Source organism: Sciurus vulgaris (assembly GCF_902686455.1).
Source record: "Sciurus vulgaris genome assembly, chromosome: 14".
Classification (NCBI taxonomy): Eukaryota; Metazoa; Chordata; class Mammalia; order Rodentia; family Sciuridae; genus Sciurus; species Sciurus vulgaris.
Genome location: NC_136475.1, coordinates 7,804,792 through 7,824,167, shown reverse-complemented (window position 1 = coordinate 7,824,167; position 19,376 = coordinate 7,804,792). Strand labels below are relative to the sequence as shown.

General features: G+C 45.8%; 1 protein-coding gene across 1 annotated transcript in view; it reads left to right on the top strand.

Annotated features, from left to right (window-relative positions):
* ACOXL (acyl-CoA oxidase like) overlaps positions 1 to 19,376 on the top strand; it is a 331,162-nt gene that overhangs the window by 256,534 nt on the left and 55,252 nt on the right. Inside the window, exons 13-15 of the mRNA XM_079109525.1 lie at positions 2,294 to 2,370; positions 13,452 to 13,542; positions 14,719 to 14,791. Coding sequence (XP_078965651.1) covers positions 2,294 to 2,370; positions 13,452 to 13,542; positions 14,719 to 14,791 — 241 coding nt within the window. The remainder of the gene's footprint in view (positions 1 to 2,293; positions 2,371 to 13,451; positions 13,543 to 14,718; positions 14,792 to 19,376) is intronic.

Genomic DNA, 19,376 nt, shown 5'->3' with positions numbered 1-19,376 from the left:
CCAGGAAAAAGGAAGAATAACATGACGGGGGGGGGGGGGTAGGAGAAATAAATACAGAAATTAAAATCTAAAAAGAGAGGAAAAAAGCAAATAATACATAAAGGCAAAAAAATGCAGCAAAATTAAAAATGTAAAAATATGTGGGTAAGTAAGCCCAGGGAAAAAAAAGACAGAAAGAATAACTCATTGAGATGTAAGACAGAGAAAGAAATGTAGAATAGAAAAAAATATACAAAAATACAGAAAGAAAATTCAAGAAGGCAGAAAATATATAAAGGCCACACGCACGTTCGAGAACGACTGAAAGTCAAAGAGAAGGGACACAGGAAGAGGGCGACGGGACCCACTGGGGAGGAAGGGCCCCCATGGCCCGGGGGCCATTGCATCTGCAAGGATGCCCCTGCGGCCAGTGAGGCCATCTGCAGGGGACTGTGGGGACTCTGGAGGGGGACAGCCCTGTGTCTGCCCACACTGCTGGTGTTCTCACAGAGAGATGTGGCAGGCCCCAGAGGCCGCAGGGCCTTCCTTGCCTGGGCTGGGAGGGAGGCACAGAGGGACCCCAGTGGTGCGCGGCCCGGGGTGAAGGCCAGGCGTGCACACTGCACACGCTACTGAAGAGGAGAGCAGAGGGGGGACGAGAGACTTCCTGCTGCTTTGTGAGGTGGTTGCTGGCGGCGGTTCTAGGCTTCCCCGCTCCTGACCAACAGGCTTACATGTCTAGCCCATGGGCCTCTGGGGACAGGGCATCGTCTGACCTAGCTTTACTTGCCCATGAAAAGTTTTTAAACCCCTGCACACAGCACTGTGCTCCATGCCCAGGGGCAGCCTGTGGACCCCCCACGCCCAAGTGTGCGGGGAACCGGGCTCCCGCTCCGGAGCAGCTGCTGTCCTCGGCCCCAGTACCCCCTAGGTCAAGACTGCAGGCTTCGTTCCTCCCAAGTTCACCCACCATCCTCAGGAAGGGTCAAAGGTCGAGGGCGGATTTAAGAATAAGCACCTCAGTTCCAATGACGCACCCGTGGGTTTGCGACTGGGTAGTAGAAGGGAGAACGGCTCAAAAACCATAGCCCGACTAATCTAGAAGGTGGACATAGGGAAGAAGTGACCACATGGAAAAGGCCGATGCGCTTGGCTGAAGATCCTGTGCTCGGGCTTTTGCATGACCATCCTATTGGGAAAAAAAGGTGTCTGAGGGGCCCTCTCTGTCACCCATGGAGAGGTGTCGTAGAGGCCAGCAGGGTGAGGGTGGCCGGCGCTGTGGGCATGGGGGAGGAGCCCCAGGGGAGTCAGCAAGTGACACAATGAGCTGGTGCCAGGAGGGGGTGGGGCCTGGCTAGGGAGCAGGAAGGAGGACGGTGACCAGGGGACTCTGAGCCGGTCCTCGTGGCTGGCGACCATGACAGAGACAGCAGCTGCCTCTGCTGGGGAAGCCAGGGCACCTGGGGCCTTGGGGACTGAGGAGGGAGAGTGGGGGCAGAGAAGGCAGAAGGGGGCGCAGCTGTGTGAAGCCGACTGGCAAGGAGGACCCAGGTGCTGCTCTCCCAGCCCCTTGGGCCAGGTGCTGTGCCCCTCCTTCCAGGGGGGGAGGGACCGTGGTGCCCTTGAAATAGCAGAGGAGGGATTGTGTGTGGGCCACGATGCTGAGCGGCAGCGGCTTAGCTAAGCAGACACTGTCCTCTCACAGTGACAGGACGGCGGTGGGCAGCCCGGCCCCGCAGCAGCTCCATGACTCAGGCGGGACCCAGGCTCTTACTGTCCTCCTCCTCTGCCCCCTGGTGTGAGTTTAATTGTGTCCCCAAAAAGACACATTCAGGTCCAAACCCCCAGGACCTGTGAACCTGAACTTACTTTAAAACAAAAAGAAGTCTCTGCAGGTGTGACCAAGTCCTACAGGAGGAGCCCTGCTCCAGCATCGGGGTGTCCCCTTGAGAAGAGGAGACCAGGCAGACGCCAGGGAGGCGGCCTGTGCCAATGGAGGCGGAGACTGGGGTGACACAGATATGAGCCAAGGATCGGCAGAGCTTCCAGCCACCCCCAGGAGCCAGCCAGGCACCAGGAGCCTGGGTACCGGGATGGGGGCTTCTGGCCTCCAGGACGGTGGAGAATACACCTGGGCCGTTTGGAGCCCAGGCCATCGTGGTGGCTGATTACAGGGACCCCAGGAGACCTGCGCGCCTCCCGCTGCAGCCTCTGATCCCTCTCCCAGCACCAGGTGGCCTGCACCCCGAGCAGGCAGGTGGGGAGGGACAGATAATGTCGAGCGCCAGCTGGCTCAGGTGTCCCTTTCTATCAGGGGAACAAGAGCGATCACAGCTGCCTGCTCTCGCTGGCCATGGAGCTGACATGTCCAGCCCCAGTGGCAGACGGAAGGTGAGCATCCCTTTAGAAACTCTGCTTCCACACACGCGCACACACACACACCCACAATGTGTGTGCGTATGCAACAGTACTGACGTGTGTTACACTTCACCCATTCCAAGGCACAGTCAGTGAGTCTGGGCCAGTGTGTAGGATGGCGTAACCACTACAATGAGACATTCTGTCTCTCCAAATTCCTTCCCCAAAACCGAATCCGGGAAAACATTGGTGGCCCTTTTGCTGTGGATCGGCCTTTGGGATAATTTGATGAAGATGGAATAATCTAGCACATAAGTCTTTTGTGTCTGGCTTCTGTCACTCAACAGGGGGCTTCTCAGGGCTCAGATGAGCTGTGGTCATGTGTCAGTAGTTCTTGCCTTTTCATTGGGATCTAGTATTCCTTTGTGTGGATGTAAATAATCTGTTTACCCACTGTCCCATTGCTGGGTTGATTTCTGTTTTGGTGTTATAAATGAAGCTTCTCTGAACATTTCCCCCCAAGTCTTTATGTGGGCGTGATATCTTTGAATGAACAGTTTTAGTATATATTCTTTGGGATTCTCTACTTAGACAATTATTTCTTCATAAACACCTAGGTGTGGAGTGGCCAGGCTCTATGGTAGGATTATGTTTAAATTTAGACAGCTGGGCTTGGTGGCATACACTGTAATCCCAGTGACTCGGGAGGCTGAGGCAGAAGGATCCCAAGTTCAAGGTCAGCCTCTGCAACTTAGCGAGGCCCTAAACAACTTAGCAAGACCCTATCTCAAAATTAAAATTTAAAGAAAAGCACTAGGGATGTAGCTCAGTGGTTAAGCACCCCTGGTACCAGAATAAATAAATTCAAGTTTATAAACACTGCCAAGCTCTTTCCCGCCTGGCTGGATTTCCCCAGCAATGATTTCTGGTCGTTTCCCATCCTCACTGGCCTTGGGTATTGCCGGTCTCGCTCCTTGTCGCCATCTTGGTGGATGTGAAGCAGTATCGCCAGTGTTTCCATTTGCGTTTCTTAAATCCTTTCCACATGTTTATTTTCCATTTTCTCTTCCTTGGTGAAGTGTCTGCTCACATTTCTTGCCCGTTTGTTTAACTAGGATTTTGTCTTCTTAATACTGAGGTTTTATGAATTCTATTTGGAAGACTTTTACTGTACATGTGACTTGCAAAGAGCTTTTCCTAATCCATTACCTGCCTTTTCATTTTCTTAAAAGGGTATTTGAAGGGAAGATTTTTAATTTTGATAAAATTTAAACGTTTTATGTCTTACCTCACAAAAATCTGAGGTCACTAAGATTTCCCCCATGTTTTCTTCTAGCAGGTTTGTAGATGTAGCTCTCGCCTTCGGGCCTGTGACCCCCTCGGTGTTTGTTGTATGTGGTATGAAGTGAAAGTTGAGGTTCATTCGGTTGCTGTTGCATGTGGCTTTTCAGTTGCTCTAGTGCCATTTGTTGAAGAGACTACTTCCCCTGCAATTATCTCCGTACCTTTGTAGAAAATCAGTCGACCACACACGTGTGCCTCTGTCGCTGGACTCTTGACTGTGTTCCACTCACCTCTATTTCTATCCTTATCCTAGTACTGTACTTTTCTATGTTTACTGTAGCTTTATAAAAGTCTTAAAATAAGAAAATGTGAATTCTTCAATTAAAAAAAATATCATTTTTGGTTCTTTCTAGTTATGCATAACAATAGAGTGTATTTTGACATATCATACGTACATGGAGTGTAACTTCCCATTCTTGTGGTTGTACATGATGTGGAGTTATATTGTGTGTTCATAGAGGAACACAGGAATGTTATGTCCCATTCATTCTACTGTCTTTCCTATTCTCATTCCTTTTCCCTTCCCCCAGCTCTCCCACGTCCAATCTGGTGAACCTCCACTACTGCCCCAACCCTGAACTCTGACTATGTTGTGCTAGCACCCACAGATCAGAAAGAACATTCAGTCCTTGGTGGTGTATTTCATTTAGCATGATAATCTTCAGTTCTGTCCGTTTGCCCACAAATGTCATAATTTCATTCTTTTTTATGACTGAGTAATATTCCCTTGTGTATATGTACCACATTTTCTTTATTCATTCATCTGTTGAAGGGCACCTAGGTTGGTTCCACAGTTTAGCTATTGTGAATTGAGTTGTTATAAACCTTGAAGTGGCTGTGTCACTGTAGTATGCTGATTTTAAGTCCTTTGAGTATATACTGAGGAGTGGGTTAGCTGAGTGAAATGGTGGTTCCATTCCACCTTTTCTAGGGAATCTCCATAGTGCTTTCTAGAGTGGTTGCACCAATTTACAGTCCCACCAGCAATGTATGAGTGTGCCTTTTCCCCACATCCTCGCCAGCATTTATTGTTGCTTGTATTCTTGATAATTGCCGTTCTGACTAGGTTGAGTTTTGTAGTGCATTTCTCTAATTGCTAGTGATGTTGAACATTTTTTCATATATTTGTTGATTGATTGTATTTCCTCTTCTGTGAAGTATCTGTTTAGGTCTTTAGCCCATTTATTGATTGGGTTATTTGTTGTTCTGGTGTTGAGTTTTTTATGTATCCTGGGGATTAATGCCCTATCCGAGGTACAGGTGACAAGGATTTTCTCCCATTCTGCAGGCTCTCTCTTCGCATTCTTGGTTGTTTTCTTTGCTGTGAAGAAAGCTCTTTGGTTTGCTACCTTTCCATTTACTGAGTATTGATTTTACTTCTCACACTTTAGGCATCTTACTAGAGATGTTGAACACTTTTTCATATATCTATTGATTGTTTGTACATCTTCTTCTGTGAAGTGTCTGCTCAGTTCCTTAGCCCACTTATTGATTGGGTTATTTGTATTTTTAGTGTAAAGTTTTTTGAGTTCTTTATAGATTCTGCAAGTTAGAGCTCTATCTGAAGTGCGTGTGGTAAAGATTTTCTCCCACTCTGTAGGCTCTCTTCACATTGTTGATTGTTTCCTTTGCTCAGTAGAAGCTTTTTAGTTTGAATCCATTCCATTTATTGATTCCTACTTTTATTTCTTGTGCTTTAGGAAGTCTGGTCCTAAGCCGACACGATGGAGATTTGGCCTCTCTTTTCTTCTAGTAGGTGCTGGGTCTCTGGTCTAGTGCCTAAATCCTTCTTCCACTTTGAGTTGAGTTTTGTGCAGGGTGAGAGATAGAGGTTTAATTTCATTTGGTTGCATATGATTTCCAGTTTCCCAGCACCATTTGTTGAAGAGGATATCTTTTCTCCAATGTATGTTTTGGGCACTTTTGTCTAGTATAAGATAACTGTATTTATGTGGGTTTGTCTCTGTATCTTCTATTCTGTACCATTGGTCTTCAAGTCAGTTTTGGTGTGAATACCATGCCATTTTGTTACTATAGCTCTGTAGTATAATAATTTTTTTTTTTTTTTCAGTGCTGGGGATTGAACCCAGGGCCTTATGCTTGTAAGCCAAGCACTCTACCAACTGAGCTATCTCCCCAGCTCTGTAGTATAATTTAAGGTCTGGTTTTGTGATGCCTCCAGCTTCGCTTTGCTTGCTGAGAATTGCTTTGACTATTCTGGGCCTCTTATTTTTCCAATAAATTTCATGATCACTTTTTCTAGTTCCAATGAAGAATTTCATTGGGATTTTAATAGGAATTGCATTGAATCCGTATGAGAATCCGTATGACATTTTTGGTAGTATGACCCTTTTGTCAATATTAATTCTGCCTATCCAAGAACATGGGAGATCTTTCCGTCTTCTAAGGACTTCTTCAATTTCTTTCTTTAGTGTTCTGTAGTTTTCAATATAGAGATCTTTCACCTCTTTTGTTAGCTTGATTCCGAAGTATTTTATTTTCTTTGAGGCTATCGTGAATGGGATAGTTTCCTTAATTTCTCTTGCAGTGGGTTCATCACTAATGTATAGGAATGCAATTGATTTATGGGTGTTAATTTTATATCCTGCTATTTGCTGAATTCATTTATGAGTTCTATAAGTTTTCTGGTGAACTTTTTTAACTCCTGTAAATATAGAATCGTGTCATCGGCAAATAGTGATAGTTTGAGTTCTTCTTTTCCTATTCTTATCCCTTTAATTTTTTTCTTCCATCTTACTGCTCTGGCTAGAGTTTCAAGGACTATGTTAAAAAAAAGTGGTGAAAGAGGGCATCCCTGTCTTGTTCCAGATTTTAGAGGGAATGCTTTCAATTTTTCTCCTTTTAGAATCATATTGGCCTTGGGTTTAGCATATACAGTTCTTACAATGTTGAGGTATGTTCCTGCTAGCCCTAGTTTTTCTAGTGTTTTGAACATGAATGGATGCTGTATTTTGTCAAATGCTTTTTTTCTGCATCTATTGAGATAATCATGTGATTCTTGTCTTTAAGTCTATTGATGTTATGAATTACACTTATTGATACGTTGAATCAACTTTGCATCCTTGGGATGAACCCCACTTGATCATGGTGCACTATCTTTTTAATGTTTTTGTATGTGATTTGTCAGTATTTTATTAAGAATTTTTGGATCTGTATTCATGAGGGATATTGATCTGAAGTTTTCTTTCCTTGATGTGTCTTTGTCTGGTTTTGGTATCAGGGTGATACTAGCCCTGTAGAATGAGTTTGGAAGAGTTCCCTCTTTATCTATTTCATGGGATAATTTAGAAGGATTGGTGTTAGCTCTTCTTTGATGTTCTGATGGAACTTGGCTGAGAATCGGTCTGGTCCTGGGCTTTTCTTTGTTGGTAGGCTTTTAATGGAGTCTCCAATTTCTTTGCTTGAAATTGATCTGTCTACCCAAAGTGGTCAAAGCAATCCTTAGCAAGAAGAGTGAAGCAGGAGGTATCACACTACCAGGCCTTAAATTATACTACAGAGCTATAGTAACAAAAATGGTACCAAAATATTGGTACCAAAATAGACATGTAGACCAATGGTACAAAATAGAAGATGTAGAGACAAACCCACATAAATATGGTTATCTTATACTAGACAAAGGTACCAAAAAATATACATTGGAGAAAAGATATCCTCTTCAACAAATGGTGCTGGAAAACTGGAAATTCATATGTAACAAAATGAAATTAAACCTCTTATCTCTCACCCTGCACAAAACTCAACTCAAAGTGGGTCAAAGACTTAGGCACTAAAACAGAGACCCTGCACCTAATAGAAGAAAAAGTAGACCCAAATCTTCATCAGGTCGGCTAAGGACCTGACTTCCTTAATAAGACTCCTAAAGCACAAGAAGAAAATTAAGAATCAATAAATGGAATGAATTCAAACTAAAAAGCTTCTTCTCAGCAAAGGAAACAATCAGTAACATAAAGAGAGAGGCTGCAGAGCGGGAGACAATCTTTACCACATGCACCTCAGATAGAGCACTGATTTTCAGGATATATAAAGAACTCAAAAAACTTGACACCAAAAAACCAAATAATCTAATCAATAAATGGGCTAAGGAACTGAACAGACAATTCCCACCAGAAGAAATACAATTGATCAACAAACATATGAAAAAATTTCATCATCTCTTGCAATTAGAGAAATGCAAATCAAAACTGCTCTAAGATTTCATCTCACTCCAGTCAGAATGGCAATTATCAAGCGTTCTAGCAACAAAAATTGTTGGTGAGGATGTGGGGAAAAAGGTATGCTCATACATTGTTGATGGGACTGCAGATTGGTACAACCACTTTGGAAAGCAGAATGGAGATTTCCTAAGAAAATGTGGAATGGAACCTCCTTTTGACCCAGTTATCCCACTCCTCAGCATATACCCAAAGGACTTAAAATCAGCATACTACAGTGACAGAGCCACTTCAATGTTTGTAGCAGCTCAATTCACGGTAGCAAAACTGTGGAACCAATCTAGATGCCCTTCAACAGATGAATGGATAAAGAAAATGTGGTACGTATACCCAATGGAATATTACTCAGCTTTAAAGAAGAATGAAATTATGGCATTTGCAGGTATGTGAATGGAACTGGAGAAGATCATGCTAAGTAAAATAAGCCAATCCCAAATAGCCAAAGGCCAAATGTTTTCTCTGATAAGTGGGTGCTGATCCATAGTAGGGATGGCTAGGGAAGAATGAAGAAACTCCAGATGGTACAGAGGGAAGTGAGCAGAGGGGTGGGGTGGGTGGGGATGGGAAGGACCGTAGATTGAGACAGACATTATCACCTTATATACATGTATGAAAAAAATTTAAAAAATATTTAGCACTGTCAAAAAAAGTTAATGAAAAAAATAAATAAATCAAAGTCAAAAAATTTTAAAAAAAAGAAAGGAAGATTCCCAACTCAAGTTTCAAAGGCCATTTTATATTTGGTTTGGGACCTTCACACACACACACACACACACACACACACACAAAAGAAAGAAATTGATCTGTCTAAATTGTCTATGTCTTCTTGATTCGATTTGGATAGGTCATATGTCTCTAGGAATTTGTCAATATCTTCAAGATTTTCTAATTTACTAGGGTATAGATTCTCAAACTAGTTTCTGATTATCATCTGTATTTCAGTAGTGTCCATTGTGATATTTCCTTTTTCATTGCAAATTTTAGTAATTTGTGTTTTCTCTCTTTTTCTCTTTGTTAGCTTGGATGAAGATTTATCAATTTCATTTTTTTTTAAAACAACTTTTTGTTTTGTCGATTTTTTGAATTGTTTGATTTCAATTTCATTGATTTTAGCTCTGATTTTAATTATTTCCTGTCTTCTGCTTTTGGTGTTGTTTGTTCTTCTTTCTCTAGAGCTTTGAGATGTAATGTTAGGTTATTTATTTGTTGACTTTCTATTCTTTTAATATGTAAGCTCAATGAAATGAACTTTCCTCTTAGCACACCTTCATACTGTCTCAGAGATTTTGATGAGTTGTTTAGCTATTCTCATTTACCTCTAAGTATTTTTTTTTATTTCATCCCTAATTTCTTCTGCTATCCATTTTTAATTCAGTAGCATATTATTTAGACCCCAGGTGTTGGAGTAGCTTCTATTTTTTATCATTGATTTCTAATTTCATTCCTTTATCATCTGATAGGATGCAAGGTATTATCTCTATATTTTTGCATTTGCTAAGAGTTGCTTTGTGGCCTAAGATATGGTGTTTCTGAGAGAAGGATCCACGTGCTCCAGAGAAGAAAGTGTATTCAATCATTGATGCATGAAATATTCCATATTTGTCTGTTAAGTCTAAATTATTAATTGTAGTTTTTAGTTCTATGGCTTTTTAAATTTTTTACAGACTGCATTTTGATTCATTGTACACAAATGGGATACATCATTTTGTTTCTATGGTTGTGCACAATATAGATTCATACCATTCGTGTAATCATACATGTACATAGGGTAATGATGTCTGTCTCATTTCATTATTTTTCATACCCCTCCTCCCTCTCATTTCCCTCTACGTAATCTAAATTTCCTCCATTCTTCTCTCACTCCACAACCCTCCTCCCCCACTATATATCATCATCCACTTATCAGGGAAAACATTCGGCCTTTGGTTTTTTGAGATTGGCTTATCTCACTTAGCATATTCTCCAATTCCATCCATTTATCTGCAAATGCCATAATATTAGTCTCCTTTTAGACTGAATAACATTCCATTGTGTATACATACCACAGTTTCATTATCTATTCATCTGTTGAAGGGTATCTAGGTTGGTTCCACAATCTAGCTATTGTGAATTGAGCTGCTATAAACATTGTTGTGACTGTGTTACTGTAGTATGCTAATTTTAAGTCCTTTGGGTATAGACCAAGGAGTGGGATTACTGGGTCAAAAGGTGGGTCCATTCCAAGTTTTCTAAGGATTCTCCATACTGCTTTCCAGAGTGGCTGCACAAATTTGCAACTCTACCAGCAATGTAAAAGTGTGCCTTTTTCCCCACATCCATGCCAACATCTATTATCGTTTGTGTTTTTGATAATAGCCATTCTAATTGGAGTAAGATGAAATCTTAGAGTTGTTTTAATTTGCATTTCTCTAATTACTAGGGCTATTGAACACTTTTTTCATATATTTATTAATCGCCTATATGTCTTCTTCTGTAAAATGTCTTTTCAGTTCCTTGGCCCATTTATTGATTAGGTTCTTTGTATTTTTGGTGTAAAGTTTTGTAAGTTCTTTATAAATTTTGGAGATAAGTGCTGTATATGAAGTGTGTGTGGAAAAGATTTTCTCCCACTCTGTAGACCCTGCACCAATTGGAAGACAATATAGGCCCAAATCTTCATCATGTTGGCTTAGGACCAGACTTCCTTAACAAGACTCCCAAAGCAAAAAGAAATCAAAGCAAGAACCAATAAATGGGATGAACTCAAATTAAAAAACTTTTTCTCAGCAAAGGATACAATCAATAAGGTGAAAAGAGGTTTTGTTATTTAGGTTTTGTTTGGAAGATCTATCTGGTGTGTTAAAGTCAGTCAGTATTATTGTGTTGTGGTCTATTTGATTCTTGAAATCGAGAAGGGTTTGTTTGATTATGTAGTTGCTTTATTGTTTGGGGCATAAATATTTACAATTGTTATGTCTGGTCAATGTATAATTACCTTAAACAGTATGAAATGTCCTTTTTTGTCCCTTCTGATTACCTTTGGCTTGAAGTCTACTTTATCTGATATGAGGATAGAAATCCCTGCCTCTAGTGTTTTCCCACAGAATTATTTTGACTATTCAAGGTCTCTGTACAATTTCTGTACAAATCTCTAAACAAAAATTACAAGCAGCTTACAAGCAGCTTTTTCCTACAAAAATAAAAAATCCACTAGGTTTTCAATTGGCATTTGCATTGGATCAATATGTGATTAATGTAAAAAAATGTGACTTGTAGAACTACTGAGTTTTCTGACCTATGAACACAGTAGCTCTTTTAAAATTTCCCTCTACAATAATTTTCAGTTCTCAGGTGTAGATTTTACTTGCATTTTATAAAATATGTTCCTAAGTATTTTCATATTTTATCCTATTATAATGGGCTTTTTATTTCATGTTTCCAATTGTTCCCTGCTGGAATATAAAAATGCAATTTTTAATTGTCCATCTTACATCTTGTGACTTTGCTTAATTTACTCAAGTTCTAATAGCTCTATTTTATATTCCTTAGGATTTTTCTAAACAATTGTGTGTCTTTGGATGAAGATAGTTGCACTTGTCCCTTTCATTTTTTTTTTCTTGTCTTATTACCCTGGCTAGAACCTCTAGTACGATGTTAAGAAAAGTGATAATGATGGGCATCCCCATTCTCAGCTGACTTCATCCCATTATTTCCTGCCAGCAAATTATATCTCAAGGGGACAAAACTTCTCGGTCAGTGGCTTTTCTGGGCATTTGTCCTAGTAAAGCTGCTTTTCTGCCAATATGCTCTAAGACCCCATTGTCTTTCTTTTCTTAGGGGAATCACTTAACCTTTTACAATTAATATGATGTTGGCTATGGGTTATTTATTTACTTTTTTAGATCCTCTATGAGGAAGTATTTTTAACTGGCTATATTGCTGCCCAAATCTATTTGAGGTTTTTACAGAAGAGGAGGGAATGGTTATAAGCATCCACCCCAACAAAGGTGTTTCTTCAAGTGTCAGCAGTGTGTCTCAGCTGCGTGTCGATTTATTGGGAAATAAGCACATGCTTTCATTAGGCACCTGAAGGATGGGCTGTTGAATACATTAATTATTAATGGCGTATCATTAATTTTTAATGGTACCGTGTGTGATAATGCGTTTTTGTAAACAATGTGTTTGGGAGGGACAGGTTTTGCCAGGGAACTATCCATTCACAGTTCCACTGGGAAACTGGGTAGCCTGTGGTCATGACACGGGCTCAGAATACCGGGAGCCAAGCCCAACTCAGCTCTGCAACCTCGTGCGAATCACTCAACTTCTCTTTGTCATTTTTTTTTTTTTTTACTTGCAAAATGAAGATATCAATAAAACCCACCTCCAGGGTTTCTGAAGACTAAATGCACAAATGCAATGAGTATCTTAAACAGTACCAGTTGCCTGCTGCATTTTAATGAGGAGTGAGTTCGCATACACCTCGTTTGCCCACAGGTTTTCAGTAGCAGGTTCACTGCCTGAAATAACAGGCAACCTTATCATTTAAAAAGTCCTCTCCCCTGAAAACTCACCTCAAGGCCTTTTAAGGTGGACGGTTGATTTGCCATTGTTTCAAGATATCATTTGCATAATTGGCATATTTTAAAATCTTGTACATTGCATAGGCGATGAGAGAGTTAAAGTTGTGGGCAGCGACACTACAAGTTTAAATATCTTGAAGTTAGCGTTGTCACTTTGTTTGGAGGCTGAGCCAGAATACACCTTCTGATCTCTTCACTTTGGCCTCTTGACAGTGGGATGTGTGAGGTCCCCACGCTGCTCCTGGGTCAGCCCAGCTGGGTGCGTGGACCACTGGGAAGTCCCCATTGGCTGCATCTGATTATTTCCTGCCAACAAATTATAGTTCGGGGGACGGAGGCTGCCAGTCGCCTTGCTGGGTGTCTGGCCTGGCCAAGCTGCCCTTGTGTCAACATGTTCCAGACCTCGGTGTGCCCTACCTGTGCAGCGTGGGTTTGTAGGTGAGTAGGGGGCTCCTTGCCAGCAGGAATGAGGTCACCCTGAGCCTGCCCAGAGTCAGCACTGGAATGTGACCTGTAAGAGAGCGTTCTCCAGCCGCCAGCGTGCCTTCAAAGACCTGAGCCCCTACCTTGACCTTGCCTTTGCTTGTTCTGGGGGCACTTGAGGCCCACCAGGCCAGCAGGTGTGCAAAGAGCCCTCTGCGAGGTTTTCCATGGAAGTCTCTTGTCTAGCCAGCTGTCTGCCCTGGGTTGTCTTGTTCAGGACAGTGTAATACTTTTTCTAGCCATTGGGTTTCTCTTTTTTAACTGGGAAATGCCCTCGCTTCTATTTGCACCGTCTGCACAGTGTTTATTCACTGTCTCTGGCTCCCCTGCGAGGAGGGGGCAGTGGCATGTGTGAAGAGAGCCCGTCTGCCGGGTCTCCTGGTATTATCCTCCACGGCGTGATCTCTTGGAACTCCTAGGGATGGTTAGCCGGCTCTTGCCTTTGATCCTCAGGCTACTCCCTGAGTGTCACCTGTCTGACACGACTTTTTAGCTGTGATTGTGACACTGACGCAGAGATCCGTGGATCCAGGGAGCGAGGAGACATTGTCCTCTCCCTCAACGATCCTGAGACGCCCAGTCAGGTGTGGAACACAGGCCCTCGTTCTCCAAGCTGTGCCCACGCCCTGGGTGATCATGCTAAGTTATCGTGGCGGAGACTTTCTGCTGTCCTTCCACCGACACAGAGCCTTCTGCTGTAAGAAGCCTCTCACCCAGCAAGACCTCCAGGCCCTGAAGAAACTGCAGAGCTCGGGGAAGCAGAGAGCTTTCCAGCGGAGAGGGCCTCTGGGAGCTTGAGCCGAAGCGAATGGGAAGTAGGTATGTCAGGTCGAACTTTCTATTTGAGTGTCATTTCCTTGAGCACAAAAAAAATTGCTACAAGTTTAAATATCAAGCCATTAGGTTTTTGAAACAAAGAGAGGCAAGAAGGAACAAAGAAAAGTCAGAAGTGCCAAACTGAACTCTTCTCTGCTCAGGTGAGAATCCGCCCTTCGCTCCACGACAGCTCCAGCTCCCGGCCTCCGGACGGCACCTTTCTCTTCTTGGTGTTTTTCTTCTTTCTCATTTTATTCCGGCTGTGTTTTCTCACTTCCCTTCAAATGAAAAATGAAAAAAGGAACCAGGTTCCCTTCATCAGGGAGGTTGAAAGTCGACCTGACAGTGAGGATCCCAGAAGTGACTCATCGGCTGAGTGAGCGGCGCGGCGTACGTGGATCCTGCTTCCCTGCTTTCCTCAGCTCCCCGGGTCTGCCAGGTGTGGACACTGCCAAAGAGCAATGCCTGGGCGTCACGGGAACCCGGGAGGTGACCTGCAAACACATGGAAGCCCCCACGTACAGTGGAAGGAAGGGAAGGAGGAAGGACAGAGAGAGGCGGACTGGTCCCACTGAGGATCAGATTTAAGAATTCTCTAGAATTCTCCCGGTGATGAGCGACCCTATTAGACCTTCCCCAGCATCTGAGCATCGCCTTCTCTTTCAAGTTTCTCAAATGTCTGTGTTTAGCCAAAAATAGGCCATGGCTGGCCGCCATATTTGACATGCGAGGAGTCACGTTGAATACAGACCTGGGCTTACCACACATCCTTGATGACAGTCGCTCATCTGATGAGCCCCTTCTGCGGCTCGCGGAGGCCCGCCCACCACAGGCTTTGCCCATCCTTACTGTTGTATTGAAAATCGGATGTTTGCCATCTATCTTGCTACAAAGTTCGGTTCTCTCAGAATATCATCAGTGATTATTTTCTTCTATCAGTTTAGCAGGTGGTGACCAAGAAGGAGGAGGGGTGCCTGCACCACATCACTTCCCTGTCCCTGGCACACACACACAGAGGTCAGTCGTGATGAATGTTTGTCCCTGGGCAACTCTGGGCTCTGCAGGTCCTCTGGGAACATGGTTTTGCAGAGAAAGGACTATCCGTACAGCAGTCTGAGCCTCGTGTTGGACTTAGAGCCCTAAACCAAGAATCCTGAAGCTTGTGGTAAATCAGCTCCAGCCCCCAGGAGCACCCTAGAACACCCACAGGCCCATTGCTAAGCACACCTGGGACCTGACAATTGCAAATGGCCCCAGACAGCAGCCAGCTGGCAAAACGCCACTCCCCAAAATGACCTTTGCCCAGCAATAACTGTCCTTCTTAAACAAACGGATAGGAGGGCACCTACCAGACAAAGCAAGGGTATTTCAATAGGGCCGCTGCCTGAAGGATTAAAAGTACCTGAACTAAATGTTAAACCTAGTCCTCTAGGTAGCAAGAAGCAAATTTTTAGGTCAGTGGTTCTCAGCCCCGGGGCATTTTACCCTCCGGGGGCATTTGGCAAGGTTTGGAGATGGTTTTGGTTGTCTGAGTGTGGGTGGGGTTATGGGCAGGTGGTGGGTGGACGCCTGTCCTACAGGACACAGGCAAGACTCCCGCAGCAGAGAATCCTCCAGCCTGATGTGTCAATTGCTCGGAGATTGAGAAGCTTGAACCTTCATTTTGGCCTAGAAAGACCAAAACAGCTAAATGAAATGAAGCATTAAACGATGAGTAAGATCCACGCAGATGATCAGTGAAATCCTCGTTTCATCTCGAGAACTGTGTCTCCCACCATCAGGACCTGGCTACACGGGGAGGTCTTCAAAGGGAAAGTCCAGGCGCCCGCTGAGCTCGTGTGCTCTGGGGTCTGCAGCACCCCGGGCCTGCTGGCCCCAGAGGGTGGGGCTGGGGTTGTCCAGCTGCACAGCGGCAGGGGCCTGGCTCCTGGTGTGTCTGGACACTGTCATGGTGGGACTCCTGCTGCGGGTCAGGACAGAAGTGACGGTGGAACCCAGGAGGGCCTGCATCAGCCCCAGCCCCAGCCTGCTCACCTCCACCCCTCCCCAGCCAGGAAGCCACCGTTTTGAGTGCCACGTGACCCAGTGCCCGGCTCCTGCCCTCAGAGCTCTGACCTGGGCTCGTCCCTCCCTCTAAGGACCAGCTCCGGGGTGGCCCTGATCCTCGGGTGCGCCTCGGGAATGAGAATGTGCCAGGAGCGCAGGTTCCTGGTGAGGCAGGAGGTCCCCGGCTGGCCACCCAGGCCCGGCCTTTGCATGCAGTGAGTGCACCAGGGAACAACCACGTTGTCCTTTCTGATTCTGATTGAACTCTACCTTCTGCTCCCTGGGGCGAGAGGAAGGAGCGGGATGGGCTCCTCCTGCAGATCGAGAAGCCTTATCTGCACGCCCACAGTACGGCAGGCCCAGGGAGATTGACTCATCTTGCTTGAACTCAGAATGTCCGATACGTAAACCAGAAATGTCAGTGTAGTCACCCAAGTCAAAACCCAACTGCCAGCTCATCAGCACCTGGCCTGTCTCCCCCGAGAATTGGCTAGGATTGCAAGGTTGCACCAGGCATCCCATCTGTGCAGCTTGTGCCCTTGGCCTGGCTGGAGATCTGAGTATCCCCTGGGATCCCCGCAGGCCCCAGTGCCAGCCTCACCCCTAAGAAGTGAATATAAACCCCCTCCTCTATTAGAGGGCTGTTTTTCATATTCGTTGATCAGACTGAGATCTAGCTGGGCTTTGGAGCAGTGCCCAAGGTGGCCCTACTGAAGGAGGCGTGTCTGAGCCTCTCCTCCGTGTGTGCTGACTTCCGTTGGCTTCACTCCCCAGGTCCCGGGGCCTGAATGCCGGGCTTCCTTCCTCTGGGCTCCTGTGCACTGACCACAGTCACTGCCCATCCTGGAGACCGAGGATGAGCCCTGTGGACTTCAGGTTGGCAGCGTCCACCTTCTCAGACATGCGGCTGTGTTTGAGGAGAGGAGGCGTCCAGTGATCCCGACACAGATGCCTTCATCCTAGAAACACAGCGGTCAGCCTCAGGCTGCTCAGGCGGCTTGTCCAGAGCATCTCTGTGCTTGGTGTAAGACTGAGGATGTGGGCAGCTGGGCTCAGATCCATGCTTTGTCTCTACCAGCTGTGAGCAAGTAACTCAGTGTCCCTGGGTCCCGGTTGCATCCTGACGTGTCGAATCCTGACATCCCGGGACTGTCGGAAGTGCCAAACTGAATGATCCTCCAAATTCCTTGCTGTAGAACCTGACGCACAGTCAGCATTTAATAAGCAATTGGATCACTTTTAATCAGTACAAAAATCTTACTTCTCAAAATCAAAGTCGACCATATAGACCTTGTTCCTTAAGAGGAAGGAAAAAAAGGAAGATAAAGCAGCTTAGTCTCAGTGCACAGGGTCTTGACACCAGGAGGCAACTTCAAGGATGTGAAAAGAAATCCAAATTGATTCTGCAACTTTCGCTGGTAGGCAGAAGTGATTGCTTTTGGGAAATTAGTTCCAGGTTCAAGGTCAGATGTAGAAGGTTGGGGTGTATCAATGAAAGGGAGAAGATTAATAAGAACTAGTTCCATGACAGCATTTAGATAGCCCAGGAATATTCTGGAACAGAGAGATCCATCTATAACAAGGAGGTTAGTACAGATACATAATGAGTCTGAATGCTAAGAATGAACCTAGCTGCTGCCCTCCGGCTGGGGTCCCCAGGGGATGGGAGAGGAAGTCGAGGAGCCCATCTGTCTTGGGTGACCCAGCCAGATGTTGCTTTCGAAGACGTTTGAAAGGTAGAGCGCAGGGAAGAGAAGATGAGGATCAGTCTGTTAAAGCTCAGACCTTGGGTCACCCGCCTGACAATGCACTCAGAATAGAGCCATTTTTATCAGGAACAAATGGGGGGAGAGCCTCCTGGCATCCGCATCCGCTTGTCACCCGAGGATGGGGGAAAACCGTGTTTGAAATGAAAATGTGAAGCAGTCCCTCGTGGTTTCCAGCGGGTTGAAACCGTTACAATGATGAATTGGTATTTTTCTGTGAAACCCGTTTTTATCTTGCCCTAGAAATAGTGGTTCTGAAGCCTGGTGGCGTCGGACCCCTAAGGTGCACCGGTTCTTAAGCAAAAAAAAAAGAGGAGAAACTAAGCACTTTTATTGTCAATGGCAGCCAGCCTTCCCCAGCTCTGGGCAGAACAGCCTCTGCTTTCCTTGCTTGGAGCCGGTGAGTAGCTCTCAGGATGGAGCGTTCGCAGTCAGAGCAGGTTGGGACCATAACTGGAGTAGACGGTGGGGTCTCTGCCCACTGAGGACCCATCCGCACTCCTCTCCAGGGCGTCTGTTTGGAAAGGAGATCTTTGTTGGGAAAGCGCGATCCCGGCATTGCTGGAGCCCCCACCTGTGTTTTAGGGCAGTGCTTGTTCCGCTGTTTGTCAAGGGTGGGCCTTTCCCTCCCCGTCGCTGGGGGCTGTTCGCTAAGGAAGCTGCACCCACCTGGCTTTTGCTTCGGCCTCTGCCTCCTACATCATGGGAACTCAGAAACATCAGACATAGGACTTCCGCGGGAAGCGCTCCGTGGGCCTGGGGGTTGTCCCTTATGCTCAACTACCAAGCCCCCCAAGACCCCGAGTCCTCTCAGAAGGGCAAGCCTGGCCTGGATCTGTGAGTCAGCACACTCTTTGAATCGTGACTTTCCGCCATGTCCAGCTGCTGCTGCTGGAGGTGGAGGTGGGGACTGGAGGGACCACATCGGCCCGGGCAGTGTGTGACCTCCCTTCCCACTGGCCCCATCTGCTCTAGCAAGTGTGGCTGTACACTGGTGGCCTGAGGAGGGAGAGCATATGGGTACCGCTGTCCCTGCCACTGACCTCTTGCATTGTCCAGCCCCCACTAAATAGATAGCCAGTGGGAACTGGCCAGGAGGTCTCGGGAGCCAAGAATGGGCAGACAGAATTCACTGCCAAGTCCAGGCAGACCCAGGGCTTTGGGAAGAGAAGGGAGGTCCCACCTCTGTTTTCTCTACCCCAGTCCTGCTGAATCCCAACCTCTGGGTACTTCCTGTGAGCAACAGGTGCCTCTGTGCCTTGGGGATCACCACTGCACAGAGGTCCACTGCTGGCCCGGTGGCCAGGTGAACATGTCACACTGGGTAGGAGCCCAGGAATCCAGGCCTGGAGCTGTCAGACCTGAAGCCTGGGGAGCCAGGAGGGGACAGCTGGGGCCAGCACCTGCCTCTGAGTAGGCTGGCCCCGCAGTGCTTCCAGGAGGAAGGGACAGTGGAGGGGGCAGGGCAGGTGCTGGACACATGGAGACCACACTGAGTACTTAGTGCTGACAGAAAGGACGGCTCTTCAAAAATGAAAATGAAGACATCTGAACTGGGACGGTGGCAGTGGGACCTGAGCAGGCATGTGACAGTGGCAGCGTGGGGACTTCAGCAGGCATGTGACAGTGGCAGCGTGGGGACCTCAGCGGGCACAGACGGTGGCAGCGTGGGGACCTCAGCGGGCACGGATGGTGGCAGCGTGGGGACCTCAGTGGACACTCCATGGTGCCGAATTGCCTTGAATCTCGGCCCTCAGCCTGAGAGCAGGCTGCCGGGTGTGGCAGACCGT